Source organism: Pan paniscus, chromosome 15 (assembly GCF_029289425.2).
Source record: "Pan paniscus chromosome 15, NHGRI_mPanPan1-v2.0_pri, whole genome shotgun sequence".
NCBI classification, from domain to species: domain Eukaryota; kingdom Metazoa; phylum Chordata; class Mammalia; order Primates; family Hominidae; genus Pan; species Pan paniscus.
The window spans coordinates 37,975,836-37,998,672 of record NC_073264.2 but is presented as its reverse complement, the minus strand read 5'-3'; the positions used below and the strand labels follow the sequence as shown (position 1 = coordinate 37,998,672).

The 22,837-nt window shown below is 39.1% G+C and overlaps 2 protein-coding genes across 3 annotated transcripts in view; one reads left to right on the top strand and one right to left on the bottom strand.

Moving 5' to 3' along the window:
* SLC25A21 (solute carrier family 25 member 21) overlaps positions 1–5,615 on the top strand; it is a 497,244-nt gene extending 491,629 nt beyond the window's left edge. The window contains exons 8-10 of the mRNA XM_003831781.6: positions 59–240; positions 1,102–1,154; positions 4,257–5,615. Coding sequence (XP_003831829.1) covers positions 59–240; positions 1,102–1,154; positions 4,257–4,318 — 297 coding nt within the window. The 3' untranslated portion in view covers positions 4,319–5,615. The remainder of the gene's footprint in view (positions 1–58; positions 241–1,101; positions 1,155–4,256) is intronic.
* Positions 5,616–5,617: 2 nt separating this feature from the next.
* Positions 5,618–22,837, bottom strand: part of PAX9 (paired box 9) — a 119,659-nt gene continuing 102,439 nt past the window's right edge. Inside the window, exons 4-6 of one of the 2 annotated variants that reach the window (XM_034937460.3) lie at positions 21,474–22,100; positions 18,404–18,543; positions 5,618–8,788 (exon numbers count right to left, since the gene is read on the bottom strand). In XM_034937460.3, coding sequence (XP_034793351.1) covers positions 8,534–8,788; positions 18,404–18,543; positions 21,474–22,100 — 1,022 coding nt within the window. In that variant the 3' untranslated portion in view covers positions 5,618–8,533. Of the gene's footprint in view, positions 8,789–18,403; positions 18,544–21,473; positions 22,762–22,837 lie in introns of those variants that run through there. The other variant, XM_034937459.3, reaches the window with a different exon arrangement.

Here is a 22,837-nt window from a genome sequence, read left to right as displayed (position 1 = left end):
TAACTGATTTAGGGGCTTCCGCTCCCCTTTCTGTTATATTATTCTTCTTTTCTTTTAGGATCCAATCTTGGAGTTTTTGAGAAAATTTGGGATTGGTCTTCTCTCGGGGACAATAGCCTCAGTCATTAACATCCCTTTTGATGTTGCCAAAAGTAGGATTCAAGGGCCTCAACCAGTTCCTGGAGAGATCAAGTACAGAACCTGTTTTAAAACAATGGCAACAGTCTATCAGGAAGAAGGGTAACATAACACATTCTTATTTTAATAAATGTATGAGGCTCACGTATTGTTAGAACCGTATTGTCCTTCCATTTAGATGAGAACCAGTAAGCCCTCCTAAGTGGAGCTTGTGTCTAAGAAACTCTGCGAATATACATGACAAACTTTCCAAGACAACACAGTAATAAGATGTTGTAAACATGTGCTTACACCATCAAGTGACAATATGCTGCATGTTTGCCTTAGAATGCCAAGGTGAACTTTTTACTTGGCAGTTTGTATAACGTAGTATTGTATATGTCCTTCTAATATATAGGCAGAAGAATAATTGTCTTCTGGCTGTAAATCCCATTAAATTGCCACCTGATTATATTCTTCTGGGAGAATTATAGAGTTCTGTAAAAACACTTTTAAAAATTTAAAGTATGTGCATTTTTCTGATTTTTTTAAATCTTACTTTCTGTTTCTTCGCCCCTCTTTTTCTCAAGTAAACAAGTAATATTTTATTATTTTGATATAAACTGCATCGTATTTCCTAATGTAAAGACTGAGTTTGTGGTCTTTTAAATTCAATTACAAAAGTCATTCTGTCCATATACACAGCTGTCTTGAAAGTAAGACCTGTCTTGAAAGCAAAAACCATCTCACTGATGAAAGTCATGTTTCTGATTGGACAGGACCAGCACAGTTGGTTAATAAAGAATTCATTAACTCCCCACATCCAGTTTGCTGCAGAGAATACTAAGATGCTGTCTGCTTTGAGATGTGTGTAATTCCAAATAATTTATTTTTTTAAATGCTGGGCCCCCATCTCAATAAAGCTAAGGTACAACTCCATTTATTTTCAGAATAAGAACGTTTCTCTTTCCCTTCCCATTACAGGATTTTAGCTTTGTACAAAGGCCTGCTTCCCAAGATTATGAGACTTGGACCAGGTAATGATAATTTTGATTATTTAATCCTTCCTTCTTTATTGTTCTAGCGTCTCTTTTTTTGATATTTGTGTCCATCAGCAACAAAATATTTACCACTTTGTAAAAGACAGAAACCTTGAGAATATAAAGTTGTCTATGAGTATTTGAGATACTGAAGACATCCATTAGAAATGTTCTACCTTTGTTTATTAAGTACTATTTATGAACTTGCTGGAGGCTAACAGAAGCCAAAACCCAGCTTAAGTCAATAGGAAGAAGCCACAGGCAGTTGGAGTTTGAGTGAGAGCCGAGGTGTGTGCAGTGGCTTCTGGCTGAAGGGGAGGCTTTTCACTGAGTGAGGGACCAGCCCAATCAAACGTTTCCTCGTGCTCCTAATTCATTCTTGCTCCTGCCTCAACTTCATTTCAAAAAAAGAAAAGGAGGACAGCTTGCCTCCATGAACAGCAAAGCCACTCATCTTTACAGTCACCTCTGGGGGTGGTGACACCGTAACTAGCTGCTTACCTCTCCTGGGCTTTGTCAGCATGACGCTGCAGGCTTCTGGCTCAGGGCCTCACTTCAGGACGCCTACCCGCAAAAAAACCGGCTGCCATTCCCACAGGGAGAATCGGCTGCCTCTGTGTAAATAGATAAGAAAATAACTTCTGCAGACTCAACCGCCAGGGCAAATAGTCTCAGATTATAAGCAACCTTGTGAATAAGTACAAAAGTATACTCTAGATCACACTTATTTTTTTAATCAGGCTACACTCACCTACTTATACACACTGGTAATATTTCCTAGAACCTTCTCCTACACCTCCCCTCTCTCCCTTTGCAGTTCCTCCCTTTTAACACTATTGTCCTCCTACCCTGCTACACAAACACACATGCACATTCACCTTTAGATCTCAGCCCAATGAACCAACATTTCTATTAATCTAAGATAGAGAACAAGAGTCTGTAAATTGAAGCTGGTGAACACCTCACACTTTCATATATTTAGGAAACACTTCCACAATTCCCAACCCATCTATCCCAATCTTTATAGGCCTTTACACATGGATTTTGTTTCATATTTGGGATTCAGACCTACCTTCCGTTAGTCATTGGCCCATGTGTAAAAGCTAACGCAGTAATAGAACGTGGGGAATTTTGTGCATCTCTGCCAGTATGTGGTGTTTTTCCTTCACCGCAGAGTAAAAACCTGCTAGTAGACCTAATATGAGAGGAAATCACAGCACCAGCCCTCAACCAACATTCTCAGAAAGGGATGGGCCTAAAAAGGGTGGTGACAAGGGAGAGGTTAGCTAAAATGGTAACTGACTGGAACCTTCATCCAAAACTCTTAAATAATCTGACCCCAAGTTTTGTTAGAGGCTTGCAAATGTTTGGTTGGCTTTTTAAATGTTTTGCGTGAGAAGTCCTGAGTTGCTGTGGTGTTAGACTCAAAGAAAAGGGTTCTTGTGAACTGACTGTCCAGGCTAAGCCAAACTGTGAATATCTGGGAACCACTCACAGACCTGCCCTCCACTTCATTCCAAATGTGTGCATCCCAGCGACTTCAAAGCAAAGAAACCTAGAAAGAAAGGTACCACTGAGTTAAAGATTAAGACTTTTGAATGAAGGGTGAAATTTTTTTCTTTAAAGAATGAGAGAGAGAGAGAAAAAAAAAGAATGAGAGAGAGACAGTAAAAAAAGAAAAGAAAGGTGAGCCTGGAATTTTTGTTCTTTGTTCTGGAGAAGCATCCAGCATTTTTACAATAGCCTTAGCAGCTCAATGTGGCTAACAATCAGGTACCTTCCATGAAAGAATCTTGAAGTCTGTGATTTAAACTTCAACTGTTACTAGGCCAAAAACTAACCCAACTCTGCATATTCTTGTCTTACATTGTGAATAGTAAGAATAAATGCAGCGATTACCTACATATTAATGACCCTCTGTAGTGCAGCTCTTTTTGTTTGCCAGAGTTCCAAGAGGCCTAGAGCAGCTGAGAGGGACTAATAGAGTATCTTCATGGATTAAAAATGAAAATTACAGGCAGATAATTATCTTTGGTATATGGTTACACAAACATGTGCAGCCTGTAGGTTAAAAAAAAAAAAAGTATATGGCAGTGTGTTCAAAATAACTAAGACCCAAATCAAGTTCTTTTTCTTTCCATCAGAAGTCAATCTTCTATTCATGCAGCCAACTCTTCTCTAAGTTGTGTTCAGGATATTTGTCCAAATTTTGATTTTGTGATGTTTTTCACACAGTTAGACATAAAAGGATAAAAAGAGATTATCCTGAAGGGCACAGGACACATGCTATTTACTGCATCAAATAGAACATAAAATGATCCATGTACAAATGCTTCTCCCAGTGGCTAGGTATTCAGCAGCCTCAGTGCCTGCTTTTCTGTATCACATTCCTGTTGACATAATACAGAGCATGTCTCTTCACAGCCAGTTATGTAGCTCTTTTCTTCCAAGACAAATGGTGGTCTCATGCCATCCAACCCCCACTACCAAATTTTCAAGTTCAAATCCATATACAACTGAAGCAGATAAAAGGAATGAAGGTTAGCTTTCAACCTCCTTTTGTTAGGTTTTGCAATGCAGATTTTTTAAATATTCAGAATCTAATTTCCACGTTGCAATGCAGTTTGAAAGCTATGACAGAAAACTAGACTCATCCATCAAGCACCATCTTAGAGATTTTCTTCTTGAATGCAATTAGACTGCTAATTACGGACTGAAAAAGATAAATCCTTTATCTACACATGAAGAATCTGAAGGTTTCTGTTCACAGGAAAGCCACATGCCCTTACATGACTAAATATGACTATATTTATTTACTTTTAAAAATTAAAAGTGCTTGAAAAAGAATCTGATGACAAATGATGAAAGTTGCAAAAAACTCATGGGGAAAAATGTATTTGGAGACTCAAGATGGTCTTGATTTTATCCTGAGAATTTTCCACAGTAGTTTATATCTTTGTATTGAAGCTCCAGAACTGTTGATTCCGAACAGCCTCTGCCTGACAGGCTGTGCGAGACATCATGGATTCAGAAACCCAGTGGGAAAGCCAGTGCTATTCCAGAGGATTTGCAATAAAAAACAGCTCTTTTCTTTTCTAGGTGGTGCAGTGATGCTGCTGGTTTATGAATACACCTATTCATGGCTTCAAGAGAACTGGTGATTGCCGAGGAAGTGTTTTTCCCCCTTGAGATAATGGATATTTGCCATGCAGCACCATGAAGAAGAGAGACTATCGATCGGCCAGGTGTATAATTATGAAGGAGAAAACTGTTCAAGAACAAAATCTATTTTAATACTTTAAAAAATGTCTATAGGCAACTTGAGATTATAGTTTTGGCTGTATAAATAAAACTGTGAGAAGAAAAAATAATATGAAACAATGAGGTATTTAAAGTGAATATAGAAAAATAGCATAGAAATCATATATTTCATAAAATAAATAGAAACTTTGTCTCCTATGTTCCTCTTCAATGCTTCACAATGAAAATTCATTGTATTGATCAGCATTTTTCCTAAGAGGTCTAGAAATGCTTAAACTATTGAAAATAAATCAAATTATTCAAAGACTGGATTAAAAAAAAGTTAAGCCAAAATTTAAGCAGTTTTTATAATGAATTAAATTATTCCATAAATAATATTTAAAGAGCACAAGAAAAATTTTTTTAAGTGCACTAAAATGACCTTTTAAGAATGTTTAATTTTATGAATACTATGTTAAAATGTAAATCTGTTGGTTTTCTTTAGTAACTATGCACATATCAGCTCTATTTTCCTACATCTACTTTATATCTCATATTGCTGTAAGATAATAAATAGGTATTTTAAAACATTGTTTAAAACAGAATGTTAAAACACTGTTGTTTAAGCATGTTTAAATCATGATATTCTAAATCTCTTCTAACAAGTAGGAAACATGAAATAAAATTTACTGTCCTCCACATAGTTCTCTTTGAAGACAAGCTTTGTTGATGAGATATTTTCATGTTAAATCACAAATTGGAAACACCTTTGGACCCATTATTTGTCAGCCATCAGTATTTGCATCCAAATAATACCTTTGTTCAGCATGCCTACCTGTGCCATTTTTAGGAAGAATGTATAGAACAGAACTGCATTTTCAGGTTGTTATTAGTTTTAAACGACAACTTCAGGTGGGAAGTCAGCTGTCTGCAGTACTAAAATATGTATGATGAAGGGGTAATGTTCCGAAAAAGAAATACACTTACTTAGCATTTCTAAGGATTACTATACTAACATGTATCAACAAAAATATCTCCTTGGTCTTGATGTAACCAAACTTGATTTTATATCTGCATCCAGAGATGATGCTGATTCAGTAAAGTCAACAAGAATAACTGAAAGTCCATATGACACCCTGTCCTAAGTTACTACCGTGGGCTATTTCTACTACGGGGCTATGTCACTAAAGCATTTTGAAAATAAAAAGTAAAAGATAACATGGTAATTATTACTTTTTATTAATTTAGAGCATTTGAAGTATAAAAATAAAAGGCTTTTGACATACTGTATATACATACATAGCCTTCTGTTGTACATCCTTTCCAACGTGTTTTTTAAAATTTATATTTCAGTCCAATATTCAATAAAAGGGTCATTAAAAACAAAACAAAATTGTGAAAAAAGAGAAATAAGAATGTGTCTCGGTTGCACAACTGCATTCTATCCTTGCAGGTAATATTCTTACATCCAATGAGAGCGCTGCCTGCATAGAGGCCATGAAATTGAACCTTTAACCTCTCCATGTGGATCAGCTAGAAAAGGATTTCTGAAGAGTGCATTTGCCAGTTTAAAAGCAACACTTTTACCATCTATGAGATAGAGGCAATATGTCAACATTAACCAATAATAATAATCTTTAAAAGTTAACCCATCTTTAATCCATCCTATTTTCCTTCTCGTATTTTAAAAAGTGGCTTTAAATCATAATTTTCTTTGAATAGCAAATTGTATCTGTTATCTTTTAAAAATTACTCCATGTGAATTCACTGTTAAGACCTAGAGGGAGAAAAGGAAACTTCAATACCATTAATATTAGACTTTTTAAAATACAAGAACCAGAAAAAAATTATAAATAGCACAATAACAAGAGATTTCTTAATTTAGATAGAGAAAATAACATTATTTGCATTTCCACACAAGCAAGTAATATTTTTTAAAGCCCCCTAACAGCCACCTAAAAACATTTGATAAAGAATAGTTCTGTACCTTACATCAGTTTTTCAGATGACAGGAGAGTCCCTGTATGGTATGGTTTTAAAGTCTCCACCAAAATATTGGATTGGATCTTTGTTCCATTCAGTTTATAGTCTATTTTCTCACCAGACTGGGAACTCCAAATGTCAATGGAAGTTTTACAAGATCAAAGGAAGACCATGGCCCTGAGAGTTCATCTGCTCCTTCTGCTTATTCTTCTCCTGAAGTTATAATCCTCTATTTGTAGCACTGAATTTCGGTTGCTTTAGAAATAAATGCAGTTCAAAGCTCTCTATAAGATATCTGCTGTCTGAAAAAAGCAGTCACTCTAACATAATTTGTGTGTCAGAAATCTGCTTACTGTTTACATCCTAGTGATTTGAAAACCTAACTAATCTAGCCATCTGAGTTTTAAACGAAGCCACGAAACCGATGTGGTGGAACCGCATTGCCATGTAGACTGTGCACAGCACAGACGGGAAGAAATTAAAATCACCTAGGGAATCCATCTTCAACATCCATATCCAGTGAGGTGCTCTTTTAGTTATTGCACAGAATTAGTACCAAAAAACCCTCAATATATTAATTTTCCAACAGCTGAATTGTACCAATGTCCTAAAAACATATTTTTAAGCCTATATTGCCAAACAGGAAGAACTTCCTAAACAGAAGGGATTAAAAACTGTAGAATTTTGCCCCAGAAAATCAATTGTTTTAAAATACAACACATACTCACATGCTCACACACACATATACTCCACAACTGTTATTAACATTAAAGTGAAAAATAAATTGGTCTAGAAAGGTTTATGAGTTAAACTGTGTCCTGTAATTTCAGAAATGAATAAAGGGAATTTGTTAAAATTAAATAACATTGTATTTCTAGTACCACCACCAATTTACCTACATGCGAAACATGCTTCTGTACAACAATGTAAACTTCACAGCAAGCCATTGTTACATTCATTAGAGCAGAATTTTCCATTTTCTTTAAATTACAACATTATTTGGGGCTGAGATTGCTGAACACACAGGTAAGCCAACAATAATAGTACAATTTAGTTTCACAGTGGTTTTCTTAACACAAAGTTCATTTTAAGCATCTTTGCAAAACATTTCACATTAAACTTAAGTTTCTAAGTGACTTCCTTTAGAGCCTTCTTGTTCAGATATTTTCCACCCTCTTGTCTTTATATGCTTAGCATGTGTGTTGTTTGATTAGGTACAAAATGGGAGACTGGCTTGTTTTATCTGTTTTTCGTGTCCTCTGCTGTAGAAAGAAAGTGTCCTTCATGAGATGTTGAAGCCTTCACTGCATACACAAAATTTGGGGGCAAGTCCAGGTCCAGGAGCCCGAGCAGCCCACCACCAAACAGAGACAAAGACGTTGCCAGAAAGTCACCTTTGCAAAAAAGAAAGAAAAAAAGAGAGAGGGGGTGGGGCTGGGGGGAGGGGAATATCTTAGGGAATGAAGACACAAATGCACCATCCAGAGTCCGTATTTACAAACTAATAGAAAATATAAACATTATTGTATTTGGAACCAAGTCAAAACACCAGGGAGAGCTAGATTCAGATATTGCTTGGGTTCTACATATATTTTTCAACAAAATAGGTCATGTCTTAAAGAAAGGATCACTCAAACAAGTCACTTATTGATTTGTTTCCTAATGATGAATTAAAGCTTACTTGGTTACCATATTTGATTAGAGGGTGTAGCATAATTTTTTCTACAAGTATTTTCCTTTATTGATTTTGCAAAATCTCAACAATTGCACATTTCAAAAGTTCAGGTTGATTTAGAATAAATATACACATGTGGTTTTACCAAAGACTAGTTTGTAAAGTTCCTTAAACCCTTTGAGGGGTGTAGGTTTCTTTGTTATGTTAAGACAGTATGTGGGCAACACAAATGTCTCATTCAATGCTTATTGTTGCTCTTGTTTTTAAATCCTAAAGTCATGTCAGTTTTTCTGCAAGAGAAAAGTTATGGCAAGAAATATGTAAGTGTCATTAGCACAAAGGATGTGAGTCCGTACAGCCAGCTTTCAAGGCAGGAGGGTTGGAGGGCAGGAGGGGTGGGATGTGAGACCTGGGAATTGGGGGAGGAGGTGCTGAGACAGGGAGACCCGGGTGAAGCTGCTGGAGACGGAATTTCCCATCAGAGCACGGAAGCCGTGACAGAATGACTACCTTCTCTGGCTGCCTGCATTCCCTTGAACGCCAGCGATGCCGGAATGTCACAGTTGTGGGGAGACAATGAGGTGCCCCCAGCATGTTGCCACCCATGTCCAGCAACATAACCAGAAGGAGCAGCGCTGTAGGTCATGTAAGGCGACACTTGGGCTGGGGTAGGGTAAGGAGCCATGCTGGATGCTGACACAAAACTGCCCACAGCTGGGAGACCATTTGGTGCCTGAGAGGAGTAGAAAAGAAGTGAAAAATAATCACATTATAGGAGTGAACATTTCACACGTTCTTAGAAAGAAGCAGAACTTAAGTCTGAGTAAGCCAGCAATGCTGACTCTACTCTCCAACTTTTTAAAAAAATTTGAGCTTCATTATATTCTAAAGACATTCACAGTCTTGCCACTTAAACAAACATAATGACAAGATATTATTCTTTCCACAAACATTTAGAGAAAGCTGCAACCAGAAAATTCATTGTATTTGCTTGTGCCACTTGGAAGTACAGGAAGGAGGTGCAGGGTGAGAAAAGAATTAATGGCAATTAAATACTCTTAGAATCTGTTCGGCTGTCCTCATTGCCTTTGTCAACCTTCCTGGGACTTGGGTTTTGTTTGGCTCTTTTGTTGAGGCACTTGTGACAGGCCTGGTTGGTATAACTTTCATTTTCAGTAAAGAAGGGCACAGACTGCAGCCTGTCATGTTAGAAACGCACAACAAACACGACCTTCGTTAAAGAAAATATAGACCATATTTTAAGAGATCATATTGAAAATGCCCGTTGGACAAAGGACATACAAAAATCAGGCACTTTGTCTTGTAAGGATTTTTAAATGAATATTGCAAGTACCTTTTCCAGGACTGTTTTATCAGAAAGGAAACTGTCTTTCCCCATATAAAAGAACTGCATATGCCTGGTTTTGAAATTGGAAATTTTGCTTGCAAAGTTTTTGGGTCCTGTGATGTGAGTTTTTAAAAGCCACGTGGATAAATCTCTTGAAGTGAATTTAGAAATTAAAATCTTTGTTTGCAAACACAATGCAGCAGTCCCGGCAGGCGAGCCTGCCGAGAAACCAGTGCTGTCTTGGCATCCAGTGAATTATTGTTGGTATCGTTACTATTAACAACACTAAAAACACCCTGATTTTTAATCCTGATTCTGGCATGAACACTGGGCATCCTTCTTCAAGTAGTCTAATTTTTTCCCCTCAATTTTTATACTCTTTAGAAATAAAGTGTAGATGCTGTGTCCTGATAGTTACATGAATGAACTACCATTTCAACATATTTCCTAGTGAAAATACGATGTAAATACTAGAATTTTATGAGGAAAATTGATTTAACCCTTAGAATTAAGTTAATCAGATGTATGTTAGCTAGGTACTTTTTCCCGTTCAATTGCAACACAGGAATTACTTTCTAATTTAATTTATTTGGGCTATTGTTTTCACTTCTACATCTATGAGAATGCAGTGGTGGGGTCTCAAAAACTATTTTCTCAATGCAGAGTAAATGAATATGTACATGGAATAGAATACATACGTGGGTATAACAACATTACTCATGCATTTCTGACAAAAAAAGAAAAATATTAGAGGGGTTAGCCTTGTGTCTATGCTCTGTAAGAACAAACACCTCATGTTGTGTTTTTCAATGTTGGTTCTTTGAAAATAGGGAAAGAGAAAGGAAGCTAAAGTTTCTTAAGTGTGTCCTATGTCCCAGGCACCAAGAAATATCCAACATATTTTACTGAGTAATGAGTATTAATGAATTATATAGTTCATTATAAATGATTGAGTTTATCATAATTACAAGACAGTGTGTCACAAATACAACACAACGTTCAACTGAAATTAAAGTGTATTTTAAGGGTCCCAGAGAATGATGCTGCTGCATTTTTTAAATCAAGAAACTACCGCACATAACTGTTGAATACAAATGAAATCTTATCCTCTTTTTATACAAGGATATAGATTAAGAGGTTTAGCCATGTACCCTCAACCAATTGGCAAGCCAGTGGCCATGTGTTAAAAGAATTTATCACCCCTGCCCAATGCAGGGTCCTCTGTAGTATATCATACTGTTTTTCCTGAACACTTAAAAGATAGATGCAATTTAATTTAAAACTAGTGCATCTTTTGAGATAACATCTGGTAACAAATTCTTTTCTCTCCTAGAACATGATTCTCATTGTCAGATCCTCATCTGTTTCTTAGCTTCTAAAAAAAAAATAGTTTCTTCCACTTTTTGAGAATGGCTGATTATGTCTCAAAGGAGACACACTTTAAGGCTCTCAGGAGATGGGTATCAAGATAGAGAACTATCAAATTACAGGGGAAAAAATCTAGTTTTGCATAGAGATTATAGTTTTAATCATTTTTATTTAGAATTGTCCCAATAATCTATGATAAATGAGTTTGGAAAGAAATAAATCCAATTCAGTTATGGAAAGGTGTTCACATCTGTATGTGGTGTTAACTAATATTTTCATTTCCAGCATTGACTAATATTTTATACTACTGATGCCAATGTGAACTAAGAATAATGAAATAAGAATGCTAACATTAAAATTACTTCTAAAATAATAAAAATCTTTGGCCAACATCATATAGGGACATAAAGTTAAAAAATTTAATATTATACATGGCAGAAACAATGTTCTAGTTAGCAGAACATAACTGTTGGCGAGTTCTATTTTTCATCACAGCTAAATTTTTCCTACCCATTCTTTTTTCTTTGTATTTTATCTATCATTCAAAATTACAGTTCTCTCTGAAATCCTTGCTTAGTCATCTTCCCTTTTCTTACACCTTTGCCCTTGGAACTCTTGCTCATTGATCTGCCCCATTTACTTGGACTCTTGAGTTGTTTTGTTGAAATGTCTATGGTCCCCTTACATGGACCCACTTCTTTTTGCCCAGAGATGTTCCCCCTGGAAGATGGCCCTCAGAGACATGCTGCATTGAACTTTTATCTTAGATAATGTTCCTGGAATTTAGGGGCAGGCAGGACATTGGATTTAGGCCTGTATTAACTTCTAGTGCCTTATTTATTCCATGATTACATTCATTTATCAAGTGTAAAAAAATGAGCAAATTTTTCCATGTTTGTCCAATTTCTCATACTTAATGCACAAACTTGCTTTATGTCATTATTCTTAGTACTAAATATTTCAAAGTTCTCTTAAATCCACAATATTTATTTACTATCATTTTAGTGATGCAATCCCTTTGTACTGCAGAAAGACAGGGTAGGAAGAGAAGCTCGGAGATGGTTGATTTCATCTCATAGAAAAAGGCGGCCGGGCACGGTGGCTCACGACTGTAATCCCAGCACTTTGGCAGGCTGAGGCGGGCGGATTGCCTGAGGTCAGGAGTTCAAGACCAGCCTGGCCAACATAGTGAAACCCCGTCTCTACTAAAAACACAAAAATTAGCCGGGTGTGGTGGCAGGTGCCTGTAATCCCAGCTACTTGGGAGTCTGAGGCAGGAAAATTGCTTGAACCCGGGAGTCGGAAGTTGCAGTGAGCCGAGATCGCATCATTGCACTCCAGCCTGGGCAACAAGAGTGAGACTTCATCTCAAAAAAAAAAAAAAAAAAAAAAAGGAAGAAAGAACGAAAGAAAAAAGAAAAAGGCAAGGAGAGGCTAAAACGTTTGCTTAAAAAAAAACAAAACAGAAATCTTTAAACTTAAACAGTATAAAAATAGCCCTTAGTTTTCTCTCAGGTTAAATTATGACCTAGCTTGGGGGTCTGGAGAGTTTTGTCTTAATTTTACTTTTTACTTTTGAAGCTCAGATTTATAAATTTAGAAAAAAAAGGAGCAAGTAAATGTGCTTTAAAATTTACCTGCCTCCTGCCTCCTTCATTATTTATTCATTTTAGTGACTCAATAAACACATCAATTTTCTCACTATTAATTTTGACACATAACATTAGTAAAAGATATAAATCTCTACTGGGTCAAGTAATTGTTATTTATGAAGCAATCACTGAAAAAGTAAAATTTTCCACCGCAAAGGAAAACAACTACAGGTAGCATTGATGTTTGTTTATTCTTTCCAGTAAAAGAGTACATGACTTAAACGTCCCAAATCGGTTTAATGTTTTCAGTGAAGGGCATGTAATTAATCTGAAAAGCTAGTTAGGCTGAGTAGAGACTACCAAATCTACACTATAAATATAGTGGGAGCAAACATGCTAAATTACTCTATTTAATTGGATTGTAAATATGATTTATAAATCAACCAACATACGGAATCCCCAGGGAAGAGTAAACAAATTTTCCAAATGAAACCCCAGCAATGGGCATGTAATGGAAATCTCATTTTTGAAAATGACTTTACCTAAAGATTCCATAAATAAGACTTCAATCCATCAACTCCTTTCTCATGTGGATCTTCCATGAAAGGCATGAGAATTCTTTCCCCTGAAAGAACTGTGCAAGGGTGCTCTCTATAGCAAACTATCTTCTACCTAAATTTGAGAAGGAGATTTACTAATACAAAGCAAAATAGACTAAATTGCATACCCTAGAAAAAGTAAGTTACTGCTTTGTTTTAATACTTTTAGGAAAAGACCAACTTCATCACACTGACATTAATGGAAATAGTCTAGAAAAAAATATATAAGATGCAATGTAGTTCTTCTAGTTAAGGTTATCACAAGAAGAATGAAAGTACAAGTTTTAATTTCATTTGTTCCAAATGTTCAAAATACAGATTTACCAATTTTTTAAAAGTAACTTTGGTGAATATGTTGAGGAACTGTATTGGCAGAGGGCTAGATTGTAAACTGTCTGAGGACAGGGACTTGCCTTAATCATCTTGTATCCCCACAAAACAGGATACATCATAAGCATTCCACAACCATATGTGTACTTAAGTTAGTATAGGTTTGTGAAAGCAAAAGATGTGACACTGTAGCTTAAAAAACAAAGCAAAAATGTAGGCACCATTTATCACAAAACAAGCATTACACTTTAAGCAAGCAAAATGAATAAAGCTGTTGAAAAAAGTAAACAGAAGTTCTAACCTAGCCATTTATTATTTGATTTATGGTTATTCCATTTATCCTCCCTCCTCCAAGTAAAGGAAAATACGTTAGTATCAAAACACTTGTGACCACCATAAAACTGGTATGGCAAATGTCTGGCAATTAGAGGTTATAGACCATTATTCAAATTCTGGGAATTGTCTACTCAACCTTATTTATCGTGAAGATAAATGCAAATAACAGTGCCAGGTCCTCTACCCACAATCTGCTTTCACTTATCAGTTCAACCTGGTCCTCTTATGATAAAATCAATTTACCTTGGCTTTATAATAAAGTAGATTTAGCCACAAATAGAGATGTGCTTCACCTAGAATTTCAACCTCGATATCATAAGCAAGAAAAAGTTTTGGATCTGAAAATAAACAAGATTTTCTCTTTTTTGGTGAACTCATTTTTCTGTCATTCTTCCATTTTTAACGCATTATGCAATGACCTAGTAAAACATACCTGACAAAATGAAATGATGGTTATAAATATGGTTTCAACATTCATCCAACAAGATCTTAATTATGCTTACTTATCATATTGTAGATGTAAATGTCTCTGAGAAATGGAAAGCCGCTATTTAAAAGCTTTTCTAAATTTTATAATTTTCCAAAATATTATTAAAATTGACATAGCCTTGAAAAATTTGCAATTACCTTTCCCTGCTATTTTATACAATACATTTTACTGATACATGATCATTAATTTTATTTTGAAATACTACTGGTTAAAATGTAACCAGGTCAAAGAATGTTTTTCATAACAGATAACATTATGAATTTCAAAGACACTCTGCTGGCATTTGCCTAAGATTTCATTGTCTATAAATCATAAATTATTTACAAAAATTAACTTTAATATGAAGACAAATTTAGTGCAATATCATTTATATCTTCCTGAGAATAGTACATCCACGAGGACAGCCAGTTTTTAAAATAATACACTAGAAAATCACATTCAGGATTCTAGAAGACTATCTTCCCTTCAAATGCATGTGCAAGTAAATGCTTCATAAGAATTTCAGATTATATCTTTAAATTCAACTATTTTCACAACTTAATTCTGAACTTTTAAAAAGTTCAAGTATTTATAGACTATTCTCTATTTCTGACATCTCAATCTGTAGCTAGTGTTATATTAAACTTGCCAAATTAATATCTGCAACCCCAAAATGAAGATACCCAAAGCTTATAAATCTGTCACTCCAATTACTTTAGAGTATCAGATATGCAATGTATCTTTCTTGAGACAGTATGCCCATTTGTAGAAAATTTTTCAAGAACTATACAATTATTTATATATAGTTTGAATAAAATTGAGGCATTAATTCATGAAATACTTCCTAAAAGGGCAAATGTATTCCAGTCCCTGTGATTCTCTATATAAGGTTTTTTGGCCATTCAATTTTATTCCATTGGAGTTTTATGCTTTCAACAGAAGAGAACCGGCCATCAGGAAGCAGAGAACATTGTTGCCATTCAGAAGTAAATGGAATTAAGTACTTCTAGCCCCAATATTAACTGTGGGTATAAAAAAGCCAAAATAAACATTCTATCCTCAGAGACAATAAGGACTTCTGAATGGCACTGCAAAATATTAATTACAATGTAATATTAATATGTAAGACAAGTTAGAATATTCTACACTGAATTTTCAAAGACAAAAGATAGGTATATGCATAGCTGAAATGTGCATACAGTTTTAATTACTAGGAATCAGGACATCTGTCTTTACAGTTTAAGCTGAAAATAGAAACTCTAGATTATGGTAATCAATAGTATCTATACTCAATTGCATAGTTTAGCCCTTTGGTAATTCTACAGATGTCCTCAAGAAAAATATGCTTTAAGCTCTATGATTCTGAATTCTCAATTTCCTTCTTTGTATAATAAAATTAAACTAGTATCATATAATTTTGCACTATTTAATAACAATCACAAATGCCCTGAAAGTGGGAAAATTTTTAAAGCTTTTTTTTGGCCAAAGACATTCAAGTTTTTGTCCATAATATAAGCAGAGGGAAAATATGTGTTACCAGAGTTTACATTTTGGTTGAAATATGCTGATTCCATTTTGAAAAATAACTTTTAAAAATAAATCTGCCCTTTGAATATTGGTAAGAGAAATGCACATATATGGGCAACACTTTACCTTTGTATGTTTATAAACAAGTATTAATGTGCAATTTAACCTTACATGAAATCAATGTCTAAAGTTCAAAACTGCTCAGAAAAATGGCACGGCTGAACTTGGCACATCTTCAACATTAAGCACTATTTTGATAATTATCATAGAGTAGCCACTAATTTATATTATTCTTAGAAACTTTTCAGGTTTTGAAATTTTACATCATTTGAATTATCTAACTATTAAATACATTGCAATGCAGAAGATTAGCATATTGCAATTAAGAACTTCGCAAATGTAAGTTTCATATAAATATTTTTATTCTGGAAAAAATAGCTTATTAAGTATTTAGAGCAATATTTATTTGGTTACTTATTTCTTTAAATTATATTCTTTTATAAATGTGATAATTTAGTGATTTAAAATTTAGTATATAAAATGTAATCTATTTTTAATAATCAGAATATCAATTATTTAAAACTTCAAATTTTTTATTTTAAATAATTTGTCAGTTTAGTTTTGAAGTGTATTATAAATTAAGCATTTCCAAACAAATTTCAATGTTAGATCTATAATTCAAGGAAGAGAAAATAAAAATTACTGGCCGGCATGGTGGCTCACGCCTGTAATCCCAGCACTTTGGGAGGCCGAGGTGGGTGGATCACGAGGTCAGGAGATCAAGACCAGCCAGGCCAACATGGTGAAACCCTGTCTCTACTAAAAACACAAAAATTAGGTGGGTGTGGCGGCGCGTGCCTGTAATCCCAGCTACTCAGGAGGCTGAGGCAGGAGAACCGCTTGAACCCGGGAGGCAGAGGTTGCAATAAGTAGAGATCGCGCCACTGCACTCCAACCTGGCGACAGAGCTAGACTCCGTCTCAAAATAATTAAATAAATAATAAGTATAAAGGGTTTTTTTGGGATTATGACTGCTTGATATATAAACTGGGTTCATCAATGACATGTGGGAATTAGAAACTTTTTCAACTCTATACTTCACAATGTTATTCCAATCAATGATGACCTAATAAAAAGCACTGAGCGCCTATTAAATGCTTGCTTCTATGGTAGGTGCTTTATATACACTCTTTCTATTGTTTGTAACAAAATCCCTTGAAGCTTTTTGACTATGGTCTCTCAGAACAAAGTATACTCTGATAAATATTACTTACTTTTACACGTGTCTTTTAAACTGCCACTTAGAACCACAGGGAATACTTAATAAATGCTTACTATGTGCCATATGGTTGCATTATCTCATTGAATACTCATAACATCTCTGGGTTGGGAATATCATTTCCCTGTTTTAAAGATGAAGAAATAGAGACTAAAAATTAAATATTTTCCTAAGAAGTCGTACAGCCAGAGATCGGAGCTCCTAACCATTGTACTATTCTGTCTTTTCTTTGCAAATTACGAATTAAGGGTGGGTCGTTTAGTAAAAGAAAATGACAAACTTCCTTATCATTTCTCATTGACATTCTTCACAGTAGAAACAGACTAAGGAAAAGGGCTCTCTTTCCTTGCTATTTTCTGTTATTTGCCATTGGAGAGCCACTAATATGTATTCTGATTCTATTTCAACAAAATAAGAGAGGGAAGAGGAAGTGGAAATGGGATTTGTTACAGAAAATAATGACTAAGATGTTTTTTCAAGTGAATAAGAGGAACAAATTCCACTTAATTTTAAAAGCTGATTTTGACAGACAAAAAAACATTAAAAATTTTAAGTCTTCAAAATAATAAAAGGAAAACTGAATAGCTTGAGGCTTTGGAATTGAGTTTGGGATTAAGAGATTTGCAAACCTACTGGAGTCTGCTGGGGAAACCTTACATTGCCTTAAGGTCCGGTTTTTTGAGAGTTTTGAACTCTTGACTCCAGGACGGTGATGAATTTAGACTTAAATCTGGGGCTTTTGTTGTGGTGGTTGTTTAGCTTTTCTCGGGGGGAAAATAAAAACACGAGTGTTTTAAATTTTCCTTTGGAGACATGAGGGAGGGACGGAGGGAAAGAAAAATTAAACGGTCCACAGCCAGTCCGTATAATTTGAGGTTTTCTCACTAACTTCCTTGGGAGATTACAATGTGACCTTTAGTCGAGAAAATGGTAGCTTTGTTACGTTTATCTGGGTGCCCCTCTCCGCAGGATTGGCCAAGCGTGTTTGTCCGAGAGCCACCGGAGAGAAAGTCCGAACGTGAGGACCCCGCAGCCGCCGTCGCACCGTGGGGCCGAGACCCGGGGCGCGCGTTTCGCGGGCGTGAAGGCGCGGCTCTGAGGCCCCAGGGCCGCTCCGCCCGGCCCTTCAGAAGCGCCTTCTTTGGTTGACTCTACCCCCAGTGAGAGCCGCCGAAAGGGCTTCGGGAGCCGCCTCCCCAAGCCCCCGGAGGCCGACAGGCCTGGAGGCGCTTCCCAGAGCCTCGCCCCGGGGAGCTGCCGCCCCAGACCCCCAGCGCCCTGACGAGCGCTCCCGGCCCCTGGCGGGGGTCGAGGCCCCAGCTCCGCCTTCCAAGGCTCAGGCCTCTGCTTCGCCCCAGTCCACGAAGGATCTGGCTCGTAGCAGCAATGGGACGCCAGCCTGGGCTTCTCTCGCGGGAAGCTCAGAAAGGGACCCGAGTGTTCCATCGCCTAAATCCCCGCCGCCACGCGGCCCACCTGGCCTGACCCTCGCCTCCTCACCTGACCGTACTTGGCTTCCTGCTCCAGGGCTCCCTTCTCCAACCCGTTCACCGCGTGCGGGGCGGCGGCGGGGAAGTTGTTGCGGCCCAGGCTGCTCCACTCCTCCACCTTGGGGCTGTGGTAGGGGGAGCTGTCGCTCACTGATGGAGAGAAGAGAGGGTGTCAGGCCGGAGGCCCAGCCCGCGCGCCCCACTCTTGAGACGGGACCCAAACCCGCGACGGAGAGCTGGAGGGCTTAGACCTTGGGTCGGCTCCCTGCCCTTGGCCTCCCGAGGGCGCTGGGCCCAGCCGCGACCTCCTGTGCTTCCAGCCCAGGGCCTGGTGAAGTTTTACTCCCCTCAGAGTAGGCCTTTCCAAATTCTCTGACCCACGCCTGAGGGAAGATACTTTTTTCTTTTTCAACCGGTTTTTTATTTCCCTCCGCCCCTTTGCTCTCCCAGGGCAAAGGAGTGGAAGAAACCTAAATCGGAGAAGGAACCCTTAAGGCTGCACGTGCCGTTCTCCACCTCCTCATTCTTAACCCAAGGCCGACTGGGGGTTGACAACGATTTGGCAGTGGGGCTGGCTGAAAAGAAAGAGAGGAGCGTCTGACCTAAGGGTGCCTGCACTGGTGCTCACTGCACTGTGGGGATCTGGTACTTATGTCAATAGAGAACAAAAAGACCTGCACAGTCCTTTGCAAACAAATAACTAAACTATTCCCACGATACAGTGCAAAATATACATGCACAGATTTCTGCTTTGTGTGTGCATAGGGCTCCCCTTGATACACTACCTCTACACATTACATATGTGATATGTACATATGACTTAAAAATAAATCTTGCAATTACCACTATACATGCCATGGGTGTTAGTGGCAGGGTTTTCCTGAAAGAGTTTAAAAAATATATATACAAGAAAGAGAAAATGAAATAGGTTAAGAAAATGAAAGTAAAATTAGGTGTTAAGGTGTAATGCCATCAGTTATTCTTTCTGTTCTTGGTGGAGATGCAAAGAAAATTGTATGGTGTAAAGTAATTACTATAATACCTGGGGTTGAGAATATTGAATTATTGGCGTTTTTCAGTGACCAGGTATAGTTTCAAAGAGATATGTGAAGGCTACAAACAATGTATGTTTGTCTTTGGGTCCTATGGGTGGAGGAGTGGTTTGGCAAAGCCATTGTAACTTAATTTTAAACACTTCCATCTAACACAGTGTTTTAAAAGAGTGAGCATTTTTGTAGAAATGATCATTTTTATAATCACAAATGTGTCACAAACTGGGTTGTTTAAAGCTGGCATCCAAAATCACAATAATATCTGAAAGGAAAAGTTGCTCCTTTCCATTCTCCAATACTTTCCCAACTGACATTTGCTCTGATGGTAGGATCCCTAGGCAGGAAAAGTTTTCTTTTAAACTCTGTCAGCCTTTTTTTTTTTTTTTTTTTTTTTCACTATGTCTCCTCCTCTACCACCCCCAAGAATTAGATTGAGTCCCATTTGCACCAGGAAACTGTGTTTTGGTCCAGAACTGCCTGTCTGTCTTTGCCTTCCCAGACAAAAGGCAGTCGGTGGGCACAAGCCTGAAGTTATCTTAAGAAATTGAGATCCCCCTGTGAGCCCCCATTTCTGCTGATCTCACACTTTCCCATGAACAGGGGCTTCCTTTAAATGTCAGTGAGGTCAGTTTATCCTATAAATCAAGGGCAAACTCTCTCCAACTATGGCTCCAAGTAGCTCCAAATAAGACAAAACTGGGCTCTTGTAAACTTGCAGTCAGAAAACAAGAAGATGAGAAATCAGAGCCCTGCTTTAATTACTTAAAAAGATAATTGTGCCAATGTGGTGGCAACCAAGAAAGGCAGGAAGTAATTAAAGAAACTATTTCCCCCTTTCCTATTTAATTTTTCCTCTACACTTTTAAAACTTTAGGCTGAGAAATTAACAAAGTGGACTATCTACACATTATTTAAATTCTGCATCTAGGTCATTCAGACTTTCTTTTCTCCCTACCAAGAAAAAAGTTAACGCCTTAAAAAAAAAAAAAAAAAACTCAGTAAAAGAAAACAAACTCAGGTCTCCTGCGGAAGCCGGACTGGGCAGGAGGGCTCGGGGAATCCTTCTGACAAGGCAGAAAGGACGCTTAGGACTAGGCAAGGTCAGGGGTGAGAAAGGAAAGAAACAGTGGGGTGGCACTGCTTAAAACATGCAGGAACTAGATATATATCCACTTGCATTCTCGGGGACCTGGGGACCCCAAAGGAAAGTGGCAGGCTCAGGGAAAACTGAAAAGAACAGTAAAAGGACAGCATGGAATTGCCTGCATTTTATCTCCATCACTGCAGTGGCTGATGCCACTTCCCTTCCTAAGATATATACAGTGAAGTCTGTTAAGTTAGAAAGTGAATGGAGAGAGCAAGAGAGAGAGAGAGAATGTGAATATGACTTCGTCTGGGAATGAGTTACACGCAAGTTACTAGTAGTAACTTCGGGACCTCCATTTCCGAGGAAAATGAAGTGAAGCATAAGAACGAAACCAATTAGGTGACATTTGAACTTCCTGCCTGAGCAAATTTGGCCTGATTACCAGAATCGAATACTTCAATTTCCAAGGCGTGCTGGACTCCTCCCGGCCAGACTTCTCCCGGCCATAGTGATCCCCAAGCAAGCTGCTCTGCCCACAGCGGAGTCTGCAGCCGGCAGCCCCAAGCAGGCTCGGGCCTCCCGGGCTGCGCCCCAAGTCCAGCCCCGGCCGCACTCTCCAAGTGAGCAAGCCGGGCTGAGGCTGCCTCGGCGCGAGAGGCGGGGGAGGGTGGAAAATGCGAACCATGTGTTGGGGATGGGGGGATGTTATGGGTCTGGTAGTTTGAGATGAGGCAGAAGACTGTGTGTGGCAAGGAAACCAGGGGCATGAGTTTCAAGTTAATGAGATCAGAACACCCCCTAGGAAGACTCTTTACGTTTCCAAAGGAAAAAGCCTCAGGTGGTGGGAAAGACAGTGTCCCTGAGGCTGCAGATACTGGGACCTCCGCGAGAGTGCGGGGGCAGACGCTGCACATCCACACGCCCAGCCTCTGAGCCCCTACCTTGGTCGGTGATGGAGCGGATGCCCAGGATGTCGGTGACGGAGTGCGAGGAGGGCCAGGTGCGCGGCATGGCCACCGAACCGGGGATGGCAGGCACCCCGGGTGGCGTGGGCACCTTGGCGGCCGCCGCCGTGATAGGGCTGGGGTACGAGTAGATGTGGTTGTAGGGGAGCGCTGGCTGCGGCGTCGGCTGGTGCTGCTTGTATGAGTCGTAATGACCCTGCTGGGCCAAGTTGCCGATCTTGTTGCGCAGAATGCGGCTGATGGAGCTCACGGAGGGCACATTGTACTTGTCGCACACGCCGTCCGCCAGCAGGCGGTCCCGGATCTCCCAGGCGAAGATGCCGGGGTCTCTCTGCTTGTAGGTCCGGATGTGTTTCACCACGGTGGGGGTAGTGACCCGGGGCTTGCTGCCCCCGATGGCTCCTGGCAAGATCGAGCCCGTCTCGTTGTATCGCGCCAGGATCTTGCTGACGCAGCCGTGCGAGACCCGTAGCTGGCGGCTGATGTCACACGGTCGGATGCCCAGTTGGGCCAGTTCCACGATGCGAAGCCGGATGGCGTTGGGCAGCGGCCTCCCGTTCACGAACACTCCTCCCAGCTGGTTCACCTCCCCGAAGGCTGGCTCTGCAAAATGAACACACAGCGCGCAGGGACGCGCACCCGCTGCTTGGGACAGCCGCCTGCCACTGGGCCTCCCTACGCATCCGGGGACTGGGCGAACGCACCCGTCCCGTACTAACGACTGGGGCTGTTCCCAAACCATATGGTCCCTGAACATAGCCAAACGGCCCCAAACCGTCACGGTCCAATCGGACCCCCTCCCTCATTCCTGCCGTGCCGGAGGCCCCTACGGCCAAGTAAAGTGGTGAGATGCCGGGCCTCTCCGAGCGTTCAAAAGTCTCCCGAAGCAGGGGGAGAAATCGGTCTTGACGCCTGAACGCGCTCCTTCTCGCCTGCTCCTCACTAAAGTCCTTGAGCCGCTCCCTCTCTCCACCCATCCCATCCCCAGCGTTCCTTCTGGAGACCCGGCCAGTTAAACAAAGTCTAGGGGAAGCTAGAGGGTGTTTTATTTGTTGTTGTTTGTTTTCTTTTCTTTTCTTTTCCTGTTTTGTTTGCATGTGTGCGCGCGTGTGAAACAAAACTTGGTTTGCTACTCGGGCTGAGGGGCTCGCTGATGCCACAGCTCCCTTCTCTTAAAATCAGAAAATGGCATCAACAGCCACCCAGTAGCCAGCGTTCACATTGAACTGCTGTGCGCCGCTGACCCTTAGCGTGTTTCTACAACTTGTAGGAACACGAGCAAAGTCAATAGAGAATGTGAGCGCCTAGTGGCGCGCGCCCTCGCGCTCCCTCCCTCCCTC